Below are 27,882 nucleotides of genomic sequence, written 5' to 3' on the forward strand. Positions count from 1 at the left end.
AGCACGTTTCAATTCAGAGTATCCAGGCTGTGTAAGGGAGAATGAGGGAAGGGTGGACAGGCAAAACTGGGCCTGGTGTGCCATGGAAAGTCCTCAGGACTTGACTGAACAGGCCACTTTGAGACACTGAAGAGCATTAGGTTTGGTGATGAGGAATGGATAGGCGATAAGGCAGGAACAGGCACAGACATACACTTTTAAGACACAAAATACAAAGGAGGTAACTTGGTGATATAATAGGATATAAAGAACGGAGGCAATATATGCAAGCAACAATTGTTTCCTCCCCTTTTCCCATCCATCCATCCCTTCCTCCCCCCATCCTTTCTTTTTTTCTTTTTAAAAATAGGAGCAATCTGAATATTTTCGTAGACTCTGTGAAAGCCCGTCTACAGAAAACTTTAATACGCAAGTAATAGAAGGAAGCATGTGGAACAAGGTCTGGTTAAAATTCAAGGAATGGACTATCAGATCTGTGTCTTTATTAATATTTTGGCAGGGAGGTAAGAGACATTTCTCAGGGACAGAAACAAAGGGCAAAGATTCTAAGATACAAAAGAGGGAGCTTGTGTGACTATGAAGAACTGTTCTTAAACACTGTGTTCTACTTGTGGCTAGGAGTAGGGAGGGGACTTCCGTGTAGAAAAGGTTTAGAACTACCTTATGGAGAATGTGATAAGGAGTAGAGGGAAATGTAAATTTGTTATCTATGAAGTGTATGTGTGTGTGTTTGTGTGTGTGTGTGTGTGTGTGTGTGTGTGTGTGTTACCATTTGTGTCCATTAATGCTCAGAGTGGAGGCAGAGAAAATACACAGTTGGGAAGAATCCAAAATTGAGAACTGACTGGGTGTTAATAATAACAGGAGAAAATGTGAAAAGATTCTACGAAGGCAGAGGGAATTGTTTAAATGGAGACCTAGAACTGGCAGGGGCACGTAAGGGGAGTTGGAAAGCCTGCTTCCTTTAAGAGGTAGGGTGGGTTGAAGGAGTGTGAATGAAATAATAAGCCAACCACTATTGAATGCCTTTTATTTCTTTTCTCCTTTTGAAAAGTCTTACCTATGCTTGCTTTTGTGCACTTTTTAGATTTATCTTTTTAAAAATACAGACGAGATCAAACCATAGTTACACTTTTGTTGTGTTTATTTCAAATATCAGTATATTGGTAAGTCTTTACGTGTATATAGTATACATTCTTTTTAATGGTGAAAAATTCATTGCAAGGATGTTCCTAAAGATTCTTTAGGTTGCTTCCAGTTTTTCTTTTTCTTTTTCTTTTTTTTTTTTTTTTTGCTATTTAGAACAATATTGTTTGTGGCCAAGTACTGAACCAGCTCTGTAAATATAAAGACTAAGAAGATGTGCTCTTGCCCTCAAGGAGCTTATAATCTAGTAATATTTGCTGAACAAACACATTTTTTCTTCAGCAGCAATCATAAACATTCAGTAGCAATCAGGACATTAACCAGTTAATTAGTAGATGATTGAGGGTGATGATAGTGACAGAGTTAAGAGTTTCCAGAGCCTGAATGTCGACCAGATTTTCAGTTTTTATAGTTAGGAACAGCTAAGAAAATGTACTTTGAATATATCTTGGCATATTGATTGTTGTCTTTTAAAATAATTGACTGAATGTCTATTATATATATGGAATTATGATTTATAAAAGGAGTGGATAAACCTTAGTTTGTATTTCATTTATTATACTGGTAGCCCCCTGTGGGTAGCATTTGTAATTAAAATGTATAGAGATGCTGAAGTTAATCTATATTTATCCTTTTACTACAATTTCTGATCGTATCAGTAGCCCTCTGAAGTGTGAAATAATCATGGGCATTTGGTTAATGAATTGTGCATTGTTGCTGTTCATTCATGGAATTTGCTCTTTCATTATATTTGATGCTTCACTTAACAACAAATTTTGCTTTCTCTGTGTTTGATATGTTTTTACCAAATTATTCCTGATTGTATCCATTAATCTTTAGTCACATTTGACAAAAATAAATTACTGTGATCTTTTAAAGTTACCAGTAATAATTAGATTTTTCAGGACATCAAAGTTTTGGGGGAGCCACTAGATGTTTAAGGGCTTGTATAAAAATGTGTGCACAAGCTTTTTGATAAAATACTATGCCCAAATGCAATTTGGGTAATGGATAAACAAAAACTATACAAGAAACAGAAAAAGTCATGAAGTCTTCGTAAGGAACATTTATTTGCATTCGTACCATCTGCATTTTCTTGGGAATCAATTTTCATTTGGGAATATTATTTTATAAGCATAATATGCACAATTCTCCTCGCGTTCTCCTGAAGGTTTCTAGAATCAATAGAAATTGTTTCACTGTTTAACACCTCTGCGTCTTGTTCCTGGGTAGAAGCAGAGCCTTGAAGCCCAGTTGTAGGCACTTTGTCTCCAAAGAGAGCTGGAATGAGGAGAATCTGATAAATATATTCACTCTGTCAGGGTTCTGCAAGGCCTTTTGTTCAGTTGTTTTTGTTCTTTTATGCGACTTTAGCTGTATGTATCAGGGATCACTTAGTACATTTTTGGTTTAAAATCTGATTTATAAATGTAACCTTTATGGCGTCTATTCAAATTCCAGAGAAGACTGCCTCTTGCAGGAGGAAAACATTAATTATCATTCTCTTGTTTAAAAATGTACGTATACTTTTAGTTTATGAATGGTATCTGGCTAGCAGTTACTAATTTCTCAGTCCAGTTTCTTCACGTCGAAGGCAGTATAGCACGGTGATTAAAGGACTCAGGTTGTGAAATTAGAATGAACTGGGATCAAATCTTGACTTCATCATTTACTAGCTCCATGATTTTCAACAAGTGTCTTAACTTTACAGAGAGCCTCAGGTTTCTCAGACTTAAATGAAGGATGATAGATAGTAACACTCTTGTGCATGAGTAGAGGTTTGTGAAAGGGAAAAAAAAATGCAGAAAAGGAAGATAGTGTATTCTGGGAAGTATAGATCTCTACCCTTCTCACCCCTTCCAGCACCACCCTCTCCTACCATGAAGGAAGAGAAAATCCTATTTTAAGACAGTAGGATTGCAGCAGATGAAAGTTTGCTATTTGTTGGACATTGCTAATTAGACTAGATTGCAAGTTTCTACCAAAATTAATCTGGAAATTTAATGTAATTTTATGTAATGATTTTCTTTGGCAGGAGAGTGTGTGTGTGTGTGTGTGTGTGTGTGTGTGTGTGTAGGGGAGGGAGGGACTTGAGAAACTACTAAAGTTTACCTGCAAAAATAGCCTATGAGGTTTACTAGATTACTTTGAAAAAGAATAATGATAAAGTAGGTAGAGAGTTATCAGATATTAAAGTGTATTCTAGTGGTACTTTAATTAAAATAGTTTGCTAAAGAAATAGAGAGATCAGTGGAATAAAAGTAAGAGTCTAGAAATAGATCTAAATACATGAATTTAGAATATGGTAAAGACAGCATTTCAAATCTGTCATTATTATTTAATAAATGATGTTAGAGTACCCGCTTCTCCAAATGTATTACGTACACACACACACACACACACACACACACACACACTCACACTCATTCTCTTTATCATATTCCATGTAGATCAAGGACTTAACAAAATACCATAAAACTATTAGAGGAAAGTATATGTGAATTTTTGAAAAATAGAGTCACTACAGTCAGTGGAACTGTAACACCTATGTACACTGTCAGAGGGGTAATAGATTGAGGGAGGAGGGTTATCACTGTGTGAGGGGTATAAATGTCTAACTGGTACATTGTTTTGTACACCTGAAACTAATAAAAAAAATTGAGTAGGAAAGGGGTTTTTAAGCATGGCATCAATAAAGCCATTTTCTTTTCGGAAATTCCTGCTAAATTTGATTTCATAAAAATTAAAATTTATCTATGGCAAAGATACAACAAACACGTGTAATTGGGAAAATATTTATAACATATGAGACAGGGTTTGTGTCAAATTATTTTTACCTTTTCTGTATCTTTTGTTTTAGTATATCTATGACAAACAGCTTATAGCTGGATTTTTTTTATGCTTAATAGATAGAATTTATCTTTTAATAGGTGAATTTGATCCATTTCCATTTATTTGATTCCCTACACATTTATTTTGTATTCTTTACCCCCTTTTCTTTTTTTAACTCTGCTTCTTCCTTTTCCTTCATATTGAAGCAATTTTGTATCACTTTCTGTTTTCATATCTTCAACTCTGTAGGTATAGCTTCTGTCACCATTCGGTCCCATCAGAAACTTTTCCCAGCACCAAATCGAGGCTCTTGCCCTGTGTTGATATTGGGCATTCTGTAGACCAACTGCTGATACTATGGCTCCTCAGGTGGTGCTGCTCCCCAAGCTGTATCTGTCTTCCTGCTTCCTGGGCATGTCCCAACAGATATTCCACAGCTGCAGGCAGTGGTCAGGAGAAGTCTTTCAATGTCTTTTCACAAGATGTGGAGCCCTTCTTCAATCTTAGCATTCAAGTGCTAGTCTGGCTTCTTTTCTTTCCTTACGGGGAGACTTGTATTTGTCTTACCCTGTAGGAATTGAAATCTTGGTTGCCTTTGCCTTTTTCTAGACCCAGAGCCCAGCAAGACACTGGCTGTTGGCCTGAATACTCTGCTCTGAACTTCTGCTACATTTCTGGTCCATGGAGTGTTTATTTCTGAGTCAATCATGTCCTGTAAAAATATATATATATATATATTTATATATGTAATACTATCCAAACATTAAAATTAAATGATAGAAATATATTTATTGACATGGAGAGTTATTTACAATAAACAATGTTAAATAAAACAATAAGTGGAATATATCATATGATTCTATTATTGTACAAATGTACGTATGTGATTATATATATGTGTAGAAAATGTGAATGTTTGAACACCCAAATGTCAACTGTGGTTCTCTCTGAGCGGCGTGATTACAGGACAGTTTTATTTTGTTCTCTTTACTTCTCTGCATTTATTATATCTATCATATTTTCATGCATAATAGGATAATATATATACGTGTGTGTGTGTGTGTGTGTGTGTATATATATATGTATATATAGTTCTCTGTGTTTAGAGGAGAAGAGTTCAAAGCTGAATTTACAATGCCAATGCCATATTGACCAAAATTGTATTTATAACAATATTTATAATAGCAAAAAATTTGTATCTGATTTAATTGGATACATTCAATTAATGAATAGAAATTTGTATTTACTTATGACTAAAATGTATTGTAAATTGAAAAACAAGTTGTGAAGAATGAGTTTGTTAATTGTATTTGTATTTCAAGCAAAAAGGTACACAATTTGTGTACTTTCATAAACATAGAAAGTTTCTAGTAAGATCCATGGGGTATTTTTCATAGTTAACTTTGGTTACCCCTGAATTTTGTAGCTAGAAAGCCAGCAGTGCATTATTCTCTTTTCATCCTTCTATATTATTTGGATGTTCCTCCTCGCTTTGACCATTGGCTGTTTTTATAATAAAAAATGTAAAAAGTAAAAGCAACAACAGCAACTCCTTTATTCACCTGAAACTATTATTATAATTAATGTATGGCTTAATATATTTTTGTGTCTCACTAATCCTTGTGTATTTAAGGAATACAAAGTATATTAGTGTTATCTTCTAGCTTAACATAGTGTCTCCATTAATGGGTTATCTGTTTCCTAATATAAAAATAGAAATTGGTATTAAATAATCCAATATTATAAAATTCTATAAAATGCTAACATTCACTGTTAGAAAATACTAGGTCAAAGCATAGGATTCTGATCGTGAGGATTAAAAAGCCAGGATTACTTTGCAGCTTTACAGGAATGTTATTTTTTTAGAGAAATTGATCCTTTATATAAAATGTTCAGCCTTTGGGTTAGTCTCTTTTCTTATTAATGGCAATGGCTTTCTGAAATCCAAAGGTACCTGCCTAAAGCTTTTCTAAAGAAATGTAAACTCCCCTTTCCTTAATCATCATCATTTTTCCTTCGTGGTACATGTGGCTTTAATACCTATGTTATGGTACCAATGTACAGGGTGGCTAAATTTTTTGATTTGTGTGTTATTACCTTGGTGCCTCTGATAGTTATTTCTCTCCTTCTATTTAGAAATATATAAACAATGCCATATCTAACAATTTATTCTAATAAAATAATTAAACATGCAGACACTTTAAATGAAAATATAATCTTGCAGTTCTATACTAGTGAAGGTAGGAAAAATCCAAATGTTCAAAAATAGGAAATTGAATAAATAAATCATTGTAAATATTTAATGTAATACTATCCACACATTAAAAATGAAATGATAGAAAAATATTTATTGACATGGAGGGTTATTTGCAATAAACAATGTTAAATAAAACAATAAGTGGAATATATCATATGATTCTATTATTGTACAAATGTACATATGTGATTATATATATATGTATAGAAAATGTGAATGTTTAAACACCCAAATGTCGACTGTGGTTCTCTCTGAGCGGCGTGATTACAGGAGAGTTTTATTTTGTTCTCTTTACTTCTCTGCATTTATTATATTGAACATGTTTTCATGTATAATAGGATAATCAGTAAAAGGTATTAAAATATACTTATGTTCTATTTCATGTTGTGAAAGTTAAATGTCGTACCATTCCTCCCTTTAGATGGTAATTATCCCTCTGTATTCATCCAGCTGTCTTGATACACGAATTGGTTTAGTAGGAAGTGCTTGGTAGCTAGGCATTCTCACTCAGGTCAGAAAAGACATAGCTGTAAAGAGCTGTATTTAGCTCACACACCTCACCCCACCCAGAAGATACAGTTTTAACTTGCTTAGCGATGGGCCGACGATGACTGAAAGGCAGATTTCAAATTGACTTTATTCTTCTATAATTAATCCTGTTATTCCACCTAAGAATTTCAGAGTAATTTTCCTCCAAATATTAATACTTTGCCATGCTCATGAAATTCCTGAGAATACTTATTAAATGCAATCAATAATAACAAAAAAATAAAATAATAACGCTACTCTTAAATGTTCTGGTTCATCACAGCTGTGATAGAGCTTACTGCTTTCCAGAAAAAGTAACGAAACTAACGATTCCTCATAAAATCTTGAACTAGTTTACTGAATTACCGTAAATAAAGAGAGGCCAGCCTTTCATTGCCAGGCATGTGGGGAGGTCATTCTTTGTCTTCTGGGGGGAAATCTTTTTGAGCTCCTCACATCCACAGCCAGGAGTGGTTGCTTGAAGCCTGGGTACATTACTTATTTTTTTATTTAAAAATTTTTGTTTAAAATTTTTATTGGGGAATATTGGGGAACAGTGTGTTTCTCCAGGGCCCATAAGCTCCAAGTCTTCAATATAGTTATGGAGGGCACAGCTCCATGCAGGAATTGAACCGGCAACCTTGTTGAGAGCTAATGCGCTAACCAACTGAGCCATCCGGCTGTCCCCCTGGGTACATTTTTTTTGATGTCCTTCAGATTTAATTATTTTCCCTAAGAACATAAAATGTTAGCATTAAATGTCACTTAAAAATACTGTTCATTCTCTTTGAGAAAACAGCGCCTTTTTTTTACTTGCTTGCTTTATATGTAAAATATCAGAAGACTAAGGGTCTCAATTTCAGATTAGTAATTTTTATGGAGAGAAAAAAGTTTGGCTTTCTGAGAGGTGAAACAGGAAGGAACATACTAGATAACAAACATTTAATCAGTTAAGGAATATATTTATGAAAAACGGTTATTAACTTCTAGTAATGTCTTGATGTTGCGTTATGTTCCCCTTCTCTCATTCTATAATTCTTGTCCAACAAAAATGAGAAATCCAAAGCATTTAGCATATAACAGCAGTTGAAAATTTTAAAATATTTTCTTTTTCTAGAATATCTATTTATTGTGTATGATTCCGGAAACTTTTGGTAATACTTTTAGATTACATAGTGCTTTAATATATTAATTTAGCTATAACTTTGGAGACTAAATTTTTTTTTCCAAAGATTTTATTGGGGAAGGGGAACAGGACTTTATTGGGGAACAGTGTGTACTTCCAGGCCTTTTTTCCAAGTCAAGTTGTCGTCCTTTCAGTCTTAGTTGTGGAGGGTGCAGCTCAGCTCCAGGTCCAGTTGCCGTTGCTAGTTGCAGGGGGCACAGCCCACCATCCCTTGCGGTAGTCGAACCGGCAACCTTGTGGTTGAGAGGACGCATTCCAACCAACTGCGCCATCCGGGAGCTCAGTGGCATCTCAGCCCAAGGTGCCCTGTTCAATCTTAGTTGCAGGGGTCACTGCCCACCATCCCTTGCGGGACTCGAGGAGTTGAACTGGCAACCTTGTGGTTGAGAGCCCGTGCTCCAACCAACTGAGCCATCTGGGAGGCAGCTCAGCTCAAGTTGCTGTGTTCAATCTTAGTTGCAGGGGGCGCTGCCCACCATCCCTTGTGGGAGTCGAGGAATCCAACTGGCAACCTTGTGGTTGAGAGCCCACCGGCCCATGTGGGAATCGAACCGGCAGCCTTCAGAGTTAGGAGCGTGGAGCTCTAACCACCTGAGCCACCGGTCCCACGGAGACTAAAATTTTATGGGTTTTTTTTTTTTTTCTTTTTTGCGTTGGAAGGAACAGTATTTCTCTCCAGAAACTCTGGTAGGTAGCTTGATGATATGACACTGGAAATAATGGAACAAGAAATAAACAGCCTGGTTTGACAGCGAAGCCCATTTTAACTTTTGTTGGTATTCACTAGGGTTTCTCACATATGTACATGTGAATAACTTTTTAAAATGTCCAGTACTTGCAAAAGCCGTTTTGAAGCTTTAAAGTGTTAGCTCTCACTTAAATATCCTGAAATATCCTCCTGAGATGGCTTGCTAATTCCTAGAGTAGTTCCCTGCCTCACACTGTCAGTTTGGGAAGGAAAAAAAAAATTTTATTCTGTTAAAACAAGCCCATAAAATTCTCTCTCCACATCTCTCTCCAATATCATCTTCTGCCTTGTGAGGCTGGAATCGCTCTGGCCCTTGTCCTGTGGTAGGGCACTGGTACCTGACTGACCTCCTGCCTCCAGCTCTTCTCCCTCTCTAGCCTACCCTCTATCCCTGCCATCAGAGAAATCTTTCTAGAACATTAATCTGATCTTTCAACTTAAAACACTTTGATGGTTCCCCGATAGGAAGCACAATAGTATTTCTCAAAACAATATAGGAGAACCTCTGGAAAAATTTAAATTTTATTCCTTTTTTATAATTATTTTTTTAAAAAAGCACACCCTTGTTCCTCCAAGTGGATACCTTGTACCTACCTGAGTATGGTATTCAAGTTCATGCTTGTGTTGCACTGATGCCAAATCTTGTGCTTTCGAAAGAAGCATTTGCTTCTCAAACTGATCCATGACTTGTAGCCGTGTTACCTGAGGCATTTTCCTTTTGAAGAGATCCAGATATTATTTATTTGTGAGACGCAAGGGCCTACACGACAGGGTCCAAATGCCCCATGTGGATGAAGGCCCTTTGTGATACGCCCTTTCCCATTCCTCCCGCTGGATCTCCTTCACACCATCCCTCGTACCCTGCGCTGCAGCCCCTGAGTGACAAGCAGCCCCTAAAGAAACAGCCATTTCAAGCATTTGCCTTTCTCTTGCTTTGGCTGATTTTTGCCAGGTATAAAACTCCTTTCTTCCCCTTCACCCATCCAGAGCACATACTTCCTTGTAGACTCAGCTTTTCTTGAAGACCCCCATCCGCAGGTATAATTACAAACTCCTGTCGGGGCTAAGGGGAATTGTGTCATCAATAAACTACCCCCTAAATTTAGTGGCTTTAAATGACAGCAGTTATTATCACACAGTTTCAGTGGATCAGCAGACTGGATGTGCCTTCACCTGGTCCTCTGGCTCTGATTCTTGCAGGATGCAGCACTTCCTAGAAACTCATGTGCTTGTTTGGCAGGATTAAGTTCCTCGCAGGTTGTTTGACTGAGGACTCAGTTCCTCATGACCTGTTGACAGGGGCCTCCCTTGGTTCCTTGACTCACAACATGACAGCTTGCTTCTTCCCAGCAAGTAAAAGAGGGCAAGAAAGGAGGAAGTCAGAATCTTCTGTAACCTATAATCACGGAAGCGACATGCCATCATTGTTGCTGTGTTCCGTTTGTTAGAAGCAAGGCACTAGGTGCAGCCAACACACCCAGAGAGGGGATTACATACTAGGAAGTGGGGATTCCTGGGGACTAAGCCATCTTCTGCCATAGCCTTCAGGATACCTATGGGCAGGCCCCAGTGGGGAGACATGGACTGGATGGCAGGCTGCTTGTCCTCTCTCTGTCTTACATCCCTGCCTCTCGTGGTGCCTGCATCTTGATGCCATGACTGTGATTCCAAGGTTGAAAGAGGTGTATTTTAGATAGTCTGGCTGTTAAATACCATTTGAAAGTCAACTCCCTCATCTGATCTTCAACTGAAGAAAAAAATGGTCTATTTTAGAGCTGGAAGAACTCCCTGTGTCGGACTTACTAAGAAAAGGTGATACAGCTCACCAAGGCAGTGCATTCCTAAGAGATTACAAATGTGATCTTGACTACACAATTTTGGGTTTATGTCCTGAATTTAACTTCTAACCCAGAGTAAGATAATAGTCCTCTGTATTTTCAAGTGTAGCACCTATAAAACTTTGTTGCATTTTGCGTGCCTCTCTTTGGACAGGGAGCTACTTGACCGCTGGTCCATGCCTAACTCATGTCTAACATCAGCACTTTGCCTGGAACTCAGGCTCTCGTTTTTTTTTTTGTTGTTGTTGTTGTTGTTATTGTTTTAATATGCACTAACTTGATATATTTTTCTGTTTTTTTTTCTTCCTTTTTAAAATATATTCAGTACTAAATTTACTAAGCATTGATGGGTTTTCATAGTCAAGAATTACGGATCTTTCTGTGGCATAAATGCTTAAAAATAATGACCTGGGTCTACGATACCTGTAATGTGTGTTATTTTGCTCGTTAGTTAGAACATTAGCAGTTTTTGCCCTTGAATCAAAGTTCTCTACTTTTCTCTCCACGGCTTCCAAATATTTTGTCCTTTGGAGTCAAGGGAATTGGCCTGATTTTATGATGACATTTGGGTACGATATTTAAACTGTTAAAAGTTATAAAAACGACCCTTTGGTATTAAATGTAATAAATGGCTCTGAATTGAATACATGTACAAGTTCTCTTATACGAGCTTTGTGAGCCCAAACTGCTCCAGTTACATATTCTCACTGTAATTGGATTCTATGACATTCTTTCATCCCCCAAGAGTATGCGAGGCCATGAAAATTCCTCATGGCTTGGTGTTGATATATATGTTGGGTCTTTTGAAGTTTCGAATTTCATCTCTAACTAGTGTAGGGGAATTGTAGTACTGCTGGTCTTACCCAATCCTGAAGAGGGGGGTGTATCTGGAAGAAAACGAAACAAAACAAAACTGATTTTATCCCTAGGAGATTTATCGCAACTCTCAAGGAAAGCAGGGGTGGGGGTAGAATGACTTCTAGAACAGACCTTTGCTCAGCTGCACCTTTACCGAGAATATTGTCTTTTCTTTACTCCTGGATACTCTGCACTGGGTTCATTTGTCCTGCTTTGTATTTTTGCCTTTGTAATTCTACAACATTGTGCTTGGATGTCTTAAATTAGACCATGAACTCCTCAATATATCTTCTTTCTTCTTCTGTTTTGCTATCTTCGATCTCTTTTCCCATTTTATACCCACTAGAACACCACTCCAGAAATAGGAGGCAGCGTATAGGAGGGCTAGTCTAGATTCATCATCTATGATGCATTAAAGTAGATCTGAGATGTGGGGCTGGAACCTGTCTGGACTCTGCAGTGAGGGATGAATGTGAGTTCCAGAAGGCTTCGTAACAATACTGAGTTAACTCTCGTGGGTAAAGATGGGCACAGGCTCTCCTTGGACCCCTTAAAAGCACCAGAGTATGTTACTGCCACGAAATTGTACTGTAATATTTTCTAGTTGTGATTCACTCACAGTTTAATATGCTTCTAGTTCTGGTTTGACTTTTCCCCCAGGAAGAGACTAAAATCTCTTCATTATAATATAGACAGTGTACTGCACTTTGAATACAAATTTATCCATGTTCGGAGTAATTTTTCTTGTGATTGTCTCTACCCTGGAGAAATGCCTTTAATGAATTACATACAAATTGTGTAATTTAAGAAGTTAATTTGGTTTTCTGGTTACACAGGACTAAAAACAGCCCTTGTAGAAAGAGATGATTTCTCATCAGGGACCAGCAGCAGAAGCACTAAATTGATCCATGGTGGTGTGAGATATCTTCAGAAGGCTATCATGAAGTTGGATATTGAGCAGGTAATTGTGTATGCTGGTTGTTAAACAAAAATTGCGACTATGCTTTTTTCTACCCAATTAAATCAGGTGATTTTTTTTTTTTTTTTTTTTTTCCAATGGCTTTTAACATTTCTTCCTGTTGGAAATACCTATTTAGTGTATTCTGCTGGAATATCTTTTGGGAGAGGTGTGCTGGTTCTTTCCTGTAGTATTATGTTTATGGGTAATCAGGGGCTTTTTCTACACAGGCATGTCAAAGTAGCAGATTTACAGAATCACTTTCAGATGTGTTGGTTTTAACAATTGTGATTTTTTCCCCCCTTTTTTGGCCACTAGCCACTAAAATTGCTGCTTCCAAAACAGTTTCAGGGAAGCTGTGTTGTATGTAACACAGGAGGAGTATTAAATTGATCTTAACTGCAACTGCAATCATACGTTTATATTGTCACTGACATATTCTTAAGGAAAAGATGATCTGAGTCATGCTTTTCTTATGTCACACTGTATTGTGTCCGGTCTGCCACTATTTGAAAACTGCCAAGGCAGCGTGGAAGATGACATTTCCCAGAGGGGTAAAAAAAAATCAGCTGAACTCCCTGTCTGCTTTTTGTACATGAAAAATACAGAAGCAGTAACTTGACATTGTCAGTTGTGAATCTGTCCCTTTTTCTTAGGTGTCTCTTCGACATCATGATGGCTCCAAGGAAAAGAGCACAGGATTTAGAATCAGAGGACTTGTGATGTGTTCCAGCTTACTTAATTCAATTTCTATGAGCCTTAGTTTTCTCATTTGTAAAATTAGTATTTTCTGTTAGTATTTTCTCATTAGTAAAACTAGTAATGCTCGTTCTTCAGAAAGGTATAATGAGGACCTAAAGGAGTTAAGAGATAAGCTTTTTTTTTAAAAAATAATAATCTATAAAATACTGTGCAACTCCTAAGTAATGTCTCTGCTTGTGTTAGTGGAGGCAAGAAAGCTTTTGCATGAATCTGAACAATCTGTTATCTCTTCCATGGGAAAATGTAGGGGATGGTTAAAAAGGACAATACAGAGAATGCAAGATAAATTGTTACAATAATCTTGTAACTCAAGTCAGGAAAATATCTTACACCTGGGAACTCTGACAGCATGTTTTTCTCCTATGCAAATACAGTTAAGGTTTCTAAAAAATCTTTCAGGTTGACAGCATGATGTATTATTAGAAATTTGATTAGGAAGGAGCTATCCTCGCTCAGAGGTAGAGAGGTTTCTGTGTATCAATCAGTTGGCAGGGTGTCTATTTACCATTTGAAAATATTATGATCTGTTACTGCCAAACTAATTTTCTCTGTTTTGCTTTTCAGTATAGGATGGTAAAAGAAGCCCTTTATGAACGTGCCAACCTATTAGAAATTGCTCCCCATTTATCAGCTCCGTTACCTATAATGCTTCCAGTTTACAAGTAAGCATTTTGATTTTTATATACATTTGCTTACCTGAGGTCAATAAAACAACACTGTTTTAATGGAAATACTCCCTCAATATTCTTTCTTTCTTTCTTTCTTTCTTTCTTTCTTTCTTTCTTTCTTTCTTTCTTTCTTTCTTTCTTTCTTTTTATTTTTATTTTTATTGGGAAGTATTGGGGAACAGTGTGTTTTTCCAGGACCCATCAGCTGCAAGTCAAGTCGTTTTTTTTGTTGTTGTTGTTGTTCAATCTAGTTGTGGAAGGCACAACTCACTGGCCCATGTGGGAATCGAACTGGCGACCTTGGTGTTATGACCACTGTGCTCTAACTAAGCCAACCGGCTGCCCTCAATATATATTTCTTAATGTAGTTTTCTTTTCTTTTTTTTGTTTTTTTGGACATCCCTGAATTTGAATTTTCAGTTGCTGATTCTGGCCCAGGCTGAAACTTGTTTAATTTCTCTCTTTAAAAAAAAGAGTTAAAAGGCAGATTTTATTTTTGTGTCTAACAAACCTGAACAACATGTGAATGCCAAGCTTGAAAAACAGAAAATGGTTGATGAGCCGAGTGGCAAGTGAGGCTGCAGGGGTCTCAGGCAAGGAACTGGCTGCCAATGGCCCCACGTGGATTTTGCTTGCCTTGATTTCTAAATAAGATAACCTATAGCAATTAGAACATGATGTGGGGGTAGATTGGAATAGCGCATACTTAACCTTTGCCCATACCAGGATTAAAGCAGTTCATGCAAAATGGGAATCACTGCAAATACACACTGTGGCTTAAGGCAACGATTTCACTTTGAGTTTCTAGCGCAAACTGGGTGCTAGGCTGTAATATCACAAACCAGGAGCTGAAGCAAAGGGTGTGGAAAAGCTAGGAGAGGCATCTGAAGCATGATGGCAGTGAGGGGACCACCAGGCCAGTGGACTGGGGTCTGGGTCTGGGCTCTGCCCCTTCTGAGTAATGCTTGGAATCTAATTAGGACTCAGTTAAAAACCCGGAAAGTTAAGCTGGCAGGCCCCCAATCTGAATTTCAGGTCTTCAGAGGGGGAAAGTAGCTTTTTTATTGTTGGAGGTCAAAGTTTAAATTTAGTTTATATCAGATTACCAAAATATGCTTTCAGTAAGGTTAGATTCTCATACCTGGAGCTTAATGTAGTTTTAATTGGTCCTAATCTTTAATCCTTTTCAAATATTTTCCTTTGTTGTATTTAAAAATGTGGTTTTCCTAAACTATTCTCTACTGACCCACCTCTAAGGGCTACATCCTGAAGAGAAAGAAGGTTATGTTCTGTATTTATAATTAGTAGTTTCTTACTCCAGTTTCTGACAGTGTATAGGGGAGCAACTGTATTCGCATTGGGGAACATAAGAGGGTCATTTGAACCTAACATGTACCAACTCCGAACCTGGATCATTTTGGGTCATTTTAAATTTCCAAGTCAACCCAAACTGAAATTTGGTTTGGAGGTGTCAGATTCTAAATTATAAAACTTAATTTTCCTAATGTTAAAGCTGTCCATGGAGTTGCCTTAAGTTGGAATACAGGTAATAGGAAAAGTTGGATTATGTACCTCTGTTAGCTACAGGAGTGTCATGGGGGCCTAGAAACAGATTTCTGCATTTTGGTCTATGTTTTGTCAGAGATTGTTTAGAACATCTTAAGCTAGTTATGCTCTACTCTGGGTGTCCATTCTAGTCATCCAGTCCCCCACCCGAGTCTAGTTAAATCAGTCTCTAGACATGTGAGGCCCTAGGCATCTGTATTTATTCTTGGTGCTCCCCAGAGAATTCTAACGTGCAGCCAGGTGAAGAGCCACTGCCTTAGAGGTAATTTACAGTCTCACCGATTCATTCGCTTATACAATTCAGCTAGACTGGTGTCAAAAACAGTCATGCCGTTCTGTTTCTTTTGCAGTACACGACTAGACATACTTTGTTCTTCTTAGATGAAAAGTATTTTATAACTTAAAATGACATTCTGTTACGTTATATTCCGTTTCTGTTTCTAAAGAAAGTTTTCTCCCTATTTATGCTGTGTAGGTGGTGGCAGTTACCTTACTACTGGGTAGGAATCAAGCTATATGATCTGGTAGCAGGAAGTAATTGCCTGAAAAGCAGTTATGTCCTCAGCAAATCGAGAGCCCTTGAACATTTCCCAATGCTCCAGAAGGACAAACTGGTAGGAGCAATTGTCTACTATGATGGTATGTGATTTTTTTTTTTTTTTTACAAGATACTTTTCTCTCAGTCGTGATGCTTACAGTATATTCTTAATGAGGTGGTTTTGTATTTTTAGTTTTAATGCAAACACATGTGCACAGCTGCATTCACCATTTTCTTTAATACTAGCTAAAAAATTCTGCATAGTGTTTTGCTTTTAATATTTTTGCATATTCTTTTTCTTTTGTCACTCTACTTTGTGTCTTATGGTTGGTTTGGTCCATTTTCCATCATTATGAATTTGGATCCCACCTTCATGCCGTTTAATTTGTTATGTTTGCCAGTGAATACTTGCCTTATGAATATATTATAATGTTCAAAGCAGCTGAGGATCTGTTAGGTTTTCTAGATGAAACCTCTATTTTCAAGGGGTTATAAACCTAGATAAAAATGCCCCCTGGGCTGAAATTGACATGTTTGTATTTTGCACAGGACACAATTCCTGAACATATAATCTATGATGAAGGTAGATGAACTTTGCATTTGTTAAACCAAACCCTCAGTTTTTATTGCTTTTTGTTGTTGTTAGGTGTTTTGTAACAGTGACATTATCTAGTATCCATTTGTCATGTATTCACTGTTCATTGTTTGTGTGTGTGAGAAAAATATAATTTTGTACACTTTTATTTGAAGGAACTAACCACTGAGTATATCTCCAGATGGACCACAATACAATACAAAACAAAATAGGAAAACCATTTGTGAAATTTTGCTATGGTTTTAAAGGGTGTATGGAATTAGAAAATAATCCAAGGATGTTCATTTGTAAGGAAATAGCTGGACACAGATAATTGTACATGTTCAAAAAGTCAGAAATTTTGTGACATAAAGGACAGTGTAGGTGCTATCGCTCAGTGACTTTACTAAATCCTCATTATGTAATCTTTTCTATTTCTCGTTAGATATCTAAACTTTTAGCATGAAGAAATGTTTATTTTTGTGGTTTGTTTTCAGGAGATTTTGATGTTTGTATTTCATATTATGATATATCCTCAAGGCCATCCCCGCCTTTTTTTCCGTCTTCTTTTCTTTTTTTTCTTCTCAGTGTTAGGTTTCTGAATCAATTTAGCTGTCTGTCAGGCTTTCATGTATGAATGTAAAATGTGTACGTGCAAAGGGAGCGATGGGGACAAACTCAAGAAAATGTCCTAGGAGCAATAATATTAGGAAATGTTAAGGGTCTTAGACAAATATTAAAAGCTAGAAAATTCACAGTTTACAGTGCCTGCCAGCATCTCAGCACCACAGGGGGCGGGCACTTAACTACATTTTTGGTGCTCTTGATTGAGCCTACATATTAAAGGACAGCCTTAGCTGTGAATCTGCTTTCTCAGAATCAGACCCTTAATACTAATCCATTGTAGTTTATTGGGTGATTATACCAAAGAGGGTTTGGTCCTGGAGTAAGAAGGCATTCTGCAAATGGCGTCCTACCTGTCCTGTTGGAAGTGTTGTGCTCTTCACTTCTTGCACAAACCCTCATAAACACTTGGTCAGTTTCTCTAGCATGTGATATATCGAAAGCTAACAACTTTTATTTATTTTTTAACTTGTGCATATATGAATTTCCTTAAGAGGATTATTAGTGCATGTCACATCTGAATTTGTAGTGTTCTGTCTTATGTTGATTTGATACTGTTATAAATTATAGATTCTTATTGATCCTACATAGAAAAAAACAAGGGAAATCTATGTCACATATGCAAAAGAAACATCATATTAGAATCAAGAGGAAGAATAATTTCTTAAATCTAGACTTGGCTTTTATAGCTTGTACAGGTTGCAAAATTATGAGTTTAGCAAAGATTATTGAAAAAATTAAAATTATTTAAAATAACTTCAAATTGATATTTGAAAATTTTAAAAACATACTTTTTAATATTGATTCATTTATTTATTTTAGATTTGCTTTTCAACTACAGTTGGCATACAATATTATCTTAGTTTCGGGTATACAACGTAGTGATTAGACAGTTACATACGTTACGAAGTGATCACTCTGATAAGTCTCATACCCATCTGACACCATACATAATGAGTATGTTCCCTATGCTGTACTTTATATCCCCATGACTATTTTTATAACTATTAATTTGTACTTCTTAATCCCTTTCACCTTGATCATTTACAATTTATTGTAAAATCTTAAGTCCTGAATAGAAAGGGTAAAAATACTTATATTCTAGACATTTGAAATAAATAATTTCTTTTTTCCCTTGTTTGGAAATGATATAAGCCCAACTATGTCATGCTTGAGGTAGAGCAAAGCAAGAATGTGAAACAGTGTAGTTCTGGGGTTTCACAACTGTGTTCACAGATCAGGCAACTTCTGTTTTTCCTAATGGTGTGATGCATAAATTAAATATCAACATGGAAATAAGGTAGAAAGGAGCATATAGGTAAAGGAATTAAATGCAGAAAATGTGTGCTCAGAGAAAGGAAGGAATGTCTTACACCTTGACCAAAAAATGATATCATCATCCTGTTACCAAAGTATTCAGGGAGAAAAACGTAACTTCCTGAACATCTATCATTGCAGACAAGATCTGAACAATGTAATTTATAAGATACCCCCCCTTTGTTTTTTATAAGAAACAAATATGCTTCTTCATAAATAACTGTTATGGAATGTAATAGTAGTCACCCAAATGATTTCAAAATGCATTGGGGCTTTTTTATTTTTCTGAATACATGCATATTTATTTGATACGCCAAATAGATAGTGATTCATTTTGGGAAAAAAAGTGATATTACGAGGGTAGAAGGGTAAAAAGGGAATTTTACTTTCTATTTTTTTAATTTTATTTATTCATTTAGTTTTAATCTTTATTAAATTTATTGGGATTACATTAGTTCATCATATAAGTTTAAAGTGTAGAATTCTATAATACATCATCTATATATTGCATTGTGTGTTCACCACCCAGAGTCAATTCTCCTTCCATCACCATATATTTGATCCCCTTTACCCTGTGCCTCTTGAAATAACTTTTCTTTTTTTTAACTTAAAGAACAATTTATTGAGGTGAAATTCATAAAATTAACCATTTTAAAAGGAACAGAAATAACAATTTTTATAATTGCTACCTTGGGAGAGAGTCTTGATTATGAGAAAAAGCAGCACAAGTAATTAAAAGAACTTTTCAATGCTACAAGAAGTTTTGTGAACTGAAAACTATACATTATACGGTTACTTCCGGGTCAATGAAAAGTGACATATAATGGTATGAAATAGAGTCAGATGGGCTAGTGAGCATTGCCATTTATTTGGACCAGTGGCTTAGACAATCTTTAATGTTCCATCAACACTGAGATGTTAGAGCTGTCAGATGTTCCTGCAGAAGTACAAAATATACAAAAGTCAAAAAATGTATCTTAATTACTCATAAGAACAGTTCATCCTCAATAAATAGTGATGACCATTGCAATGGCAGTGGCTATTCTGTGCTTGGCATAGGTATGATCCATTGCCATATTTTGTTAACTGCTGAAAAAGAAAACACATATGGATGGATAACTACTATTTTTTTCAGTGCAGACAAAGTAAATGTCAAATTTCTCAGTAAAATCCACGTGAAATGAAAGTTGGGATAGGAAGTGACATACCAGGTTATATTTTCTTCTTATATTCTGTTAGAGAAAACATAGTCAAGTCACTGGTTTTCAGACTGAGACATGTCCTACTGTTTCCTATTTGCTCCTGGCCGTCTCCTGCCGGAGAGCAGTCATCTGGCCCCCGGCCATGGCAATTACCACTGATAAGGGGTTACAAGGCAGAGTATGGTCCAGCTCTCCCAAATCAGGAAGAAGTGTTTAAGGCGTAACAGTTTTGGGTGACTTGTCAGGCTGTGAGATTCTGTGAACCAGCTGTGGAAAGGGAGCCAGTTTCCTCAGGACCTTATTTTGTCTTCCTTTGTCAACTTTACTTCTATCTTCCTGTTCCCAGGGTAGATCTTTGGTGCCATTTTAGGAAGACTCCAGTCATCCAATCCAGTGCACAGAAAATGAGATATAATTAAAAATTATTAGATATTTAATACCATTCAATGCCCCCATTAAGCTTCTCTAAGATAAAACTGGAGAACAAAATTATAGTTTTAAATTCTTCCTTCTGAGAGTCAAAGCATTAACAGAGAGAGAGAGAGAAAGAGAGAGAGAGAGAGAGAGAGAGAGAGAGGTCTGTTACTTCATCTCCGATGATGCCCTTAAGTATTCTTTATGCACATATGAAAATAACAACCTACAAGAGATTACATTAGCTTTCCTAATGTAAATAAAAGTTGGTGCTATCCACGGTTCAAAGGGGGAATTAAAGCCCAGGTTTCACTAAAATATTCAGTTTTATTCCAACCTAGAACTCACAGCATACAAATAGATGAATTCAGCTCCTAAGAGAGCAAAGCCAATTTAATCTCTGGCTCCCCTGAGGTAAATGTGGTTCATGGTCCTGCCTCCACCCCAACCTCAGCTATAATCCCTGGCTCCTGGAGGTAAAAATGCACTGAAGTGAGGAAAATTCTGCAGCAGGATATAATGATCCAAAATGACAGGGACAATAATGACAATGAATTTCATGTCTCCCAGTCATGAGCTGGAGATGCTTGACTAGGCTGACTTATACAATTAAATTGTTACAGGTACAGCAGGAGATGCAGTTAGCTGTGTGCTTTGGGGAACGATGCCTCTGGCAAAAGGCATATTGTGGCATCCAGACTCTTTTGTTAGGAACAAACTATTATTCCTCTAGGCATGCACCTGCAATTGTACACTTTAATAAAAGAAAGCCTGGGTTAAAGACAAGTCTTTTAAGGTGTTGATTTTATCTACTTTGAAAGCTAAAAAAAAAATAAAAAAAAAAAAATCAATTACCCAATAACAAAAAGGTGATTTTTCGGTTTTGTTTTTCCATTGAGTTCCTGGAACATAAGTCAAATCTAAAGACAGTGCCTTTAATCCTCATTTATGTTATTTCCAAACACCATTGTTGAACTGATTGGGTGTTATCTATTTTAAATCTGATAGACACATTACTTTCTTCAGAGTAATAATAGGTTGAATAGATAACTGAAGAATGTGTATTTGCAAACAACATAGCAGTGTCATTATGCAAGTTTGGCTATGTGCTTCTCACTGCAGTTCTTGTAAGGTTGGTACGGTGATCCCTAAAATGGAGCGTGGAAACCTCGTGGGGTACACAAGCCCATCCCCTTGGTGTAGAAAGAACATATTACAACTTTTAATTAGGCCTATTTCTATCAAATTCCATATAAATGTCTGTTTTTGTATATGGTTCAAATGTCTGTTATATATTGTATATGCGAGTATATACACAATAGTATAGGTTTGTGTTTATAAATAAATACCCACATTGAGATTATATGCTGACATTTACTTTTGTAATACTCGACTTAATTTTCCTTTTTTGAACCACTGGGTTAGTAATTTGTCATCATTTTATGTCTTTGATAACTGACTAATTTGAATGTTTTCAAGATAAATGTATCCAGGGAGAGGAAAAACTCCTCTGGAAGAATAAACATTACTAAATCCCTTCCTTCATTTCTCAAGGTCCAATTTCTGTGGACTTTGATTGAAGTGTCTAGAAGAAAACAAAAACTAAAACTAAGAGCGGTTATCTTGGGAATCTCAAAATGATTAGAATTTGGCATGATACATTAAATCATGTTTATTGTTGTTTTTATTTCCATCTTAAAATAAAAATGTAATCACTTTATTTTAAAATATAAAGTTCCGTTTCCAAACAGTTTTCAAGGCTCCTTTTCGGATCCTTATTATTACACATACTGAGGGTTAAAATTGTGTTAATATTGATACATATAAAACAATACATGTAACACATATATACTTGTCTTTTTTATCTTCTGTAAGCATTTAAAACTAATCTGTAGGTTTTAAATTTTGTTAAAGCATAATGAGATATGTTATATAAGATGATATGAACACTTTGGAAAAAATTAGACATTCTTAGTAAAGTTGAGCATACATATACTTTGTGATTCAGTAATAATTCTCCTACTGAGTATAAGCCCTAGAAAAACTCTTACGACATGTCCACTAGGAGATATGTACAAATAAGTTCATTGCAGTACTGGGTATCATTTCCAAAAGGATAATAATTCAAATATCTCTCAGGAGACAAATGAATAAATAGTCTATAGTGTATTCACATGATGGCATTGAAAGTGAATGAACGAAGCTAAACTGAACAACACAGATGAGTCTTAGAAAAATAATGTTGAAAATGGCATGATAACTTGTCTCACAGTTGTAAGCATCACAATCATACTTGAAAACTGCTTTCCAAGTATTGTAGTGTAGTTCAAACAATCAATAATATGGAGGTAGATAACTTAGGTTTACAAACTTATTGAGTTTTGAGCCCCACATTACACACCTATGTGTTTAGCTTTATAATACCTAACTCACAGGGTGTTTTGAGGTTTAAGTGAATTAATAAATGTAAAATAACTTTGTAAAACATTATTTAAATATTGTTTTATTGGGGTCAATTTTATGGGTATTCTACAGTCTACCAAATTTTTACTTTTCATGAAAATGTCCCAAAGTGAAACTTCAGTTCCACAAATGTCCCTTATAAATTTAAAATTTGGAGATTTTCCTACGTAAGTTTGTAAAGCATTCTTAGGAAAAATGAAAATATTGTACATATAAACATGCTCCACGTAAGTATATTACCTTTGAAACTTAAAGAATTAGAAAACACAACATTTTAAAAGAACTTAACTCTAAAACTATCCACCTCTTAGATTTTGATTTAAAACATGGCTTTAATAGTTCTCCTTGTCCATATGCGGTTTTATACTTACAAATTTAATGGATAATTTTTATCTTGATTTCCTACTGTCAGCTTTTCCATTGTATTTCTCCTCTTGTTTTTCGTGAATTACATAAATGAAACTGACATTATTGCTCATATAGCAGGCATATTTTTTTGCCCCTGAATGCTGCCTTTTTTGCTGTTCAGTATATCTGGATACCAACTAATGCTAAATGAAGTTTGACATGTACCCCTAAGAAACAAAACTTATAAACTGTGGCTTCAATGGAAACCTTGAATAAGTAGGACACATTTGTGTCCACCCAGGCTAACATCCAACATATGCTTTAGCTTCCTGATGATGAGACAGAGCAAAATAGCCCCTGGGAAAGTTTGCAGTTGTTTATTGCTCACTTGACCAGCATGTATTAAATACCAGGCTTTCATTCTCTTATAATTATTATTTTTTAAGAAAATAAACAGCACACAAAGGTAGATTTGATCGGGTGTAGGGCACTGAGATAGTAGTCATCCATATTGTACTCCGTATATAAAAGCTTAAAAACAGTGCTAAAATTCACCAGTAGTTAGATACTCGTATGTATGAATATAAGTTGTTCGAGCAAATAGTTCTGGTGGGTTCGCAATAAGTAATCACTCACACACTGTTGCTCAGTTGGACCTTTTTGAGAAGATTCAGGATCTAAAGCAAAATCTCCATTCCCCCACAGTCCCCAGTTTACTCGTTCATCCAAAAAATATTTATGGAATTTCTACTATTTTTTAGGCATTGTGCCTGGCATCAGGGCTAAATGCATTAAGGACATAGTCCTGAACTTTCAGGTTTTGGGAGCGTTCACTGCGTATATGCCAACTATTGTGCTAAACATATGGTCCCTCCTTCCAACAGTGTTTTATATTTGTGTAGCAGAGTATGGTTTTCAAACATTTTTTTTGCACATGAATTATCTTGACCCAGCTCAGTATGTGCGCCTGGATAGGATATTATGACACCTATTTTGAAGTGGAAGGGGTATCCAAGCTAAATATTTGGATCAATAGTTTGGACATGTGGGGATGTGAAAGTATTTTTTTTCTTGACTAAAAAGAGTTTTACAAAATATAGATTATAAAATCATGGCATCTTTCAGCTATCATTAGGTTTTAAGTCTGTCACACACTTTAACGAAAAACAGCCAAATTGTTCAGCAAAGTATATATATTTTTATAAGGGAAATTTCAGCTACATGCAAAAGTATTGAAAATAATAAAATGAACTTCCTGTTTCAATGTTTATAAATTCATGGCTTAACTTCATCCATACTCTATCTACTCCCCACTGCCCTCCATCTATTTCATCCATGAATATTTTAGTTTGTATCTTTAAAGTTGAGGACTTTCCTTTAAAATACAGCCACACCTAAAATATTTTGCAGTAATTTCTTAATATCAGATATCTAGTAATGTGCACATGTCCCCTGAAGTTTCATAACCTTTATCAGCTCCTGATTAAAAAATTCAACCCATAAACAAGATCGTAGTTAAGCTTCATGTATGTCAATTCATTCTTTCTAACCTGTAGGTTTCCCCTTCCTTCCCTTGCTTCCTCGTGGTTTCATTTACCAGGTCATCTGTATTTCCTACACACTGGTCGTTAGGCTTGTCCCATTAACCTGTTGCTGCATAAGACACAACACTCAAACTTAGTGGCTTCAAACACCAATAGACATTCTCTCACAGTTCTGAGGATGGATAAGCTCAGCTGGGTGTTTCTCACTTGGGATCCCTCCTATAGTTACAGTGAGATGGTAGCTGAGGCTGGGGTCTTCTGAAAGCTTTCTTACTTACATGACTGCCTCCTGGGCTGAGAAGGCTGGAAGAGCTGGGGACTAGCCCCACATCTCTTCCTCACTGGGGCTTTTCCACATGGCTGGGTTGGATTTTTATATAGTCAGACTTTTTCTGTGGTAGCTGGCTTACCCCACTGAGTGTTCCGAGGCTTAATGCAAATTTTCTTCTGACCTAGCCTCGGAAGTCACCCAGTGTCACTTCTACCACGTTCTGTTAATTAAAATGAATCACAGGGGCAGCCCAGCTTTAGGGGTTGGGCATTACAAAAATAAGAACAAACGGAAGTTTATTGGGGAGAGGTGGGACATCTTTGGTGACTAGCTACAAGGAGTGTTAATCAAATTGTTTTGTCACAAAAAATGCTTTCTAGGCGGTGTTATGAATTTCCATCACAAGTCTGTTAGCATCTTTTTAAAAAAATCCATCATTATAATCATTGCCTAAATCAATTACAGTATTTCATTAGAGGTTAAGAGGTTACAAAATGGTATTTTCCTAACTTTGTCTTTCCTTCTTCATTTATTTGTTGGATTACTTATAATTTCCCTATATCAACTCTTTGCCTACCTCTAGTTACATTTTTTTTTTTGTATAAAATGTCTGGGTAAAGACTTGATTCTTTCCATTACTTACTAGTTTTCAAAAATAATAAGATGGTATTCTAGTATGCTTCAAATGTGATGAGAATTTTTTTGGATTGTCAACTAAACGCATGACTTTAAATATATTTGATGTGTGCCAATTCATTCGAGTTATTGGTGTTCAAATCATCCTATCGTTGGCATATGGACACCTTCTCAAGTTGGCTCTTGAGCCCTTTTGATATGCTGTCCATGGTCCACGATGACTTCTTTGTTATCTGCTGTGACACGTTATTCCAGGCTCTTCCTGAAACTTTCTTACCCTAGACCTGGAAGCAACCATTTCTCCAGTAAGCTTTGAGTCCTTCCTGTGGGAAATGGTAATTAGAGTCTATAATCTATTTGCTATGGATGTTCATTACCACTGACTGGTCATTATTTCCAAGCCTTTCAGTAGAAAGAATAAAGAGAAATATTTTGTTAAAAAATAAAAACATGAAGAATTCTTAGACATAATTCCACTTCAAATACAGGAGTACGTGGCTTTTATTTAAGCTCATCAATCATATCTAAAAATAATATCACTGAAACCATTTTAAGGTTTTTTGTTGTCATTTTTAGAGTACATGTAGACAGATTACTGTCTTTTAAAGCTACTCGACAAAGTTTCTATCAGTGTGGTTATGGCACCAACTCAATAAAACAAATCAATTTAATTTTGCTTTAGATCATTAGAGGTTTATATTTGTTAAAGCTGTGCTTTTTAAAATAAGTATGTAAAATACAGAGTTCCAAAGGAAGAGCCAAAAACTATTCAAATAAGGCTAGCTTCTCTCCGTGTTCCCTCGACCCTATTCCGTTCTTATCCTTAAGCATAAGGGCTTTTTTTTAAAAAAGTAGAATTTTTGTATATCCTTTCATTGTATGTGTGCATGTATATGCATGTGTGTATATTATATGTACACCTGTGTTTGCTCCCCTTACCATTTCTTAGATAATAGTAGTGCCTTGATTTTTTTCCACCTAATATAGTGGGTATCTCTTTCCATAGTAGTATAAAGAACCATAAAATTTTGAAAAGATGAATTTAAAAAGCATCCAAGACCCTAATTCCATAGAATTAAATTTTATAGCTATGTTAACTACTTAGATCAAAATATATCCATTGGTATAGCTTTAACCTTCCATAAACCACATTTTCAAGTTATTTTTGTTTTTGTAACTGAAAATGAAATCTTGTTTTCTTCCTTTGGACAAAACAATGGCACATCCACTAGTTTTATCTGTATAGAGACATTAAAATTAGGCTGTGAGTCGCAAATGCATGATTTTATCATTATGTAAAATATGCTCTGATTTGTTTAAATTTGCTAAAACCTAGTTCATGTCATCTGCTTGTGTTGAATGCCAGTCTGCTTAGTCAGACTAAGTGCTCATGTTAATTATAGTATTTTTAATACATAGGTCTGTTTCATATTAATACATGAAATTATATACTTCTTCGTAAAATTTAATTTTTATATTAATGGTACAATTAGAAAATTTAGACATGAAACTAATTAATTACAGTTTCCAGTAAAGATTTAAATGTTTGAGGGATTTTCTACTTTTATTTTAGAGACATGAGAAAAACATATGACCAAGAAATATAAACCATGTTTAAATATGCTGCATATTCAGGCTTAAAGTAACTATCCAATGCATTTGTCTCAAAGTAATTTTCTTTCAGAAATATGATCTCATAGGTCACATTTGAGGGGGGGAGAAATATTTGCCATTGGAATATGGGGAACTAGGAAATAAAAAGCTGTAATGATTTGTCTTTAGGTACTGATTTTCTTGCTACTTTATTGTATGATGTGTCTGTTGGTAGAATCCCTAGGTGCCCACTGATCTACCCACTCTAGCATGTTTTGTAGCATTCTTCAAGGGTATCAAGAGTCTTTTCCAGATAAATGTTTAGGAAAAAGAAGAAACAGAGGGGGGAAAAAAACGATACTCAAATCCATTTGGAGTTGTTCTACACATAAGACAACAGCTTTCTTAGTGTAACGGGAAGCTAGGTGGGTGGTATCTAACCTCATAAGAAATAGCAGTAATAAAAAACATCTCTTCAATGAAAAAGCCCCACACTTCAGGTTAAACACAACTTCACCTGAACCAAAGTCATGATGGATTTATTATTTGAAGCCCCCATCAGCGTATGGTGGTGGTGGCAGCAAAAATAATCTTTTCTCTTTCCCTCCCTCCCTACCTGCCTCCCTCCTTCCTTGACTTCCTTCCTCTTTCCTTTCCTTTCTCTTTCCCTTTAAAAATTTTTAACAACTCCCCAGCTTTAGTGAAGTATAATTGACAAATAAAATAAGATATTTAAAATGTACAGTGTGGTGATTTGATTTATGTATACATTGTGAAAGGATTCCCCTCATTGAGTTAATAAAATTTTAACTTTTTATCATCAAAATGTGCAAGCATACACAAAATTAGAATAGGATTTTGAACCCAAATGTTCCATTTCTAGCTATAACAATGATCAATTCATGGGTATTCTTATTTGATATAGTTCCTCCTTTTCCCTCTTTCCTTCTCATATTTTTTTTTCCTTCCTAGAGCAGAGGTGAAATCCCTACCTGCCTCTGAGTTTGTATG

The 27,882-nt window shown here is 35.9% G+C and overlaps 1 protein-coding gene across 4 annotated transcripts in view; it reads left to right on the forward strand.

Annotated features, from left to right (window-relative positions):
- The window catches only part of GPD2 (glycerol-3-phosphate dehydrogenase 2), a 128,997-nt gene that overhangs the window by 52,362 nt on the left and 48,753 nt on the right, over positions 1 to 27,882 (forward strand). For all 4 annotated transcript variants that reach the window (XM_019727175.2, XM_019727174.2, XM_074336576.1 and 1 more), the window contains exons 4-6: positions 12,230 to 12,354; positions 13,678 to 13,775; positions 15,823 to 15,986. In XM_019727175.2, coding sequence (XP_019582734.1) covers positions 12,230 to 12,354; positions 13,678 to 13,775; positions 15,823 to 15,986 — 387 coding nt within the window. The remainder of the gene's footprint in view (positions 1 to 12,229; positions 12,355 to 13,677; positions 13,776 to 15,822; positions 15,987 to 27,882) is intronic.

Source organism: Rhinolophus sinicus, linkage group LG01 (genome assembly GCF_036562045.2).
Source record: "Rhinolophus sinicus isolate RSC01 linkage group LG01, ASM3656204v1, whole genome shotgun sequence".
Classification (NCBI taxonomy): domain Eukaryota; kingdom Metazoa; phylum Chordata; class Mammalia; order Chiroptera; family Rhinolophidae; genus Rhinolophus; species Rhinolophus sinicus.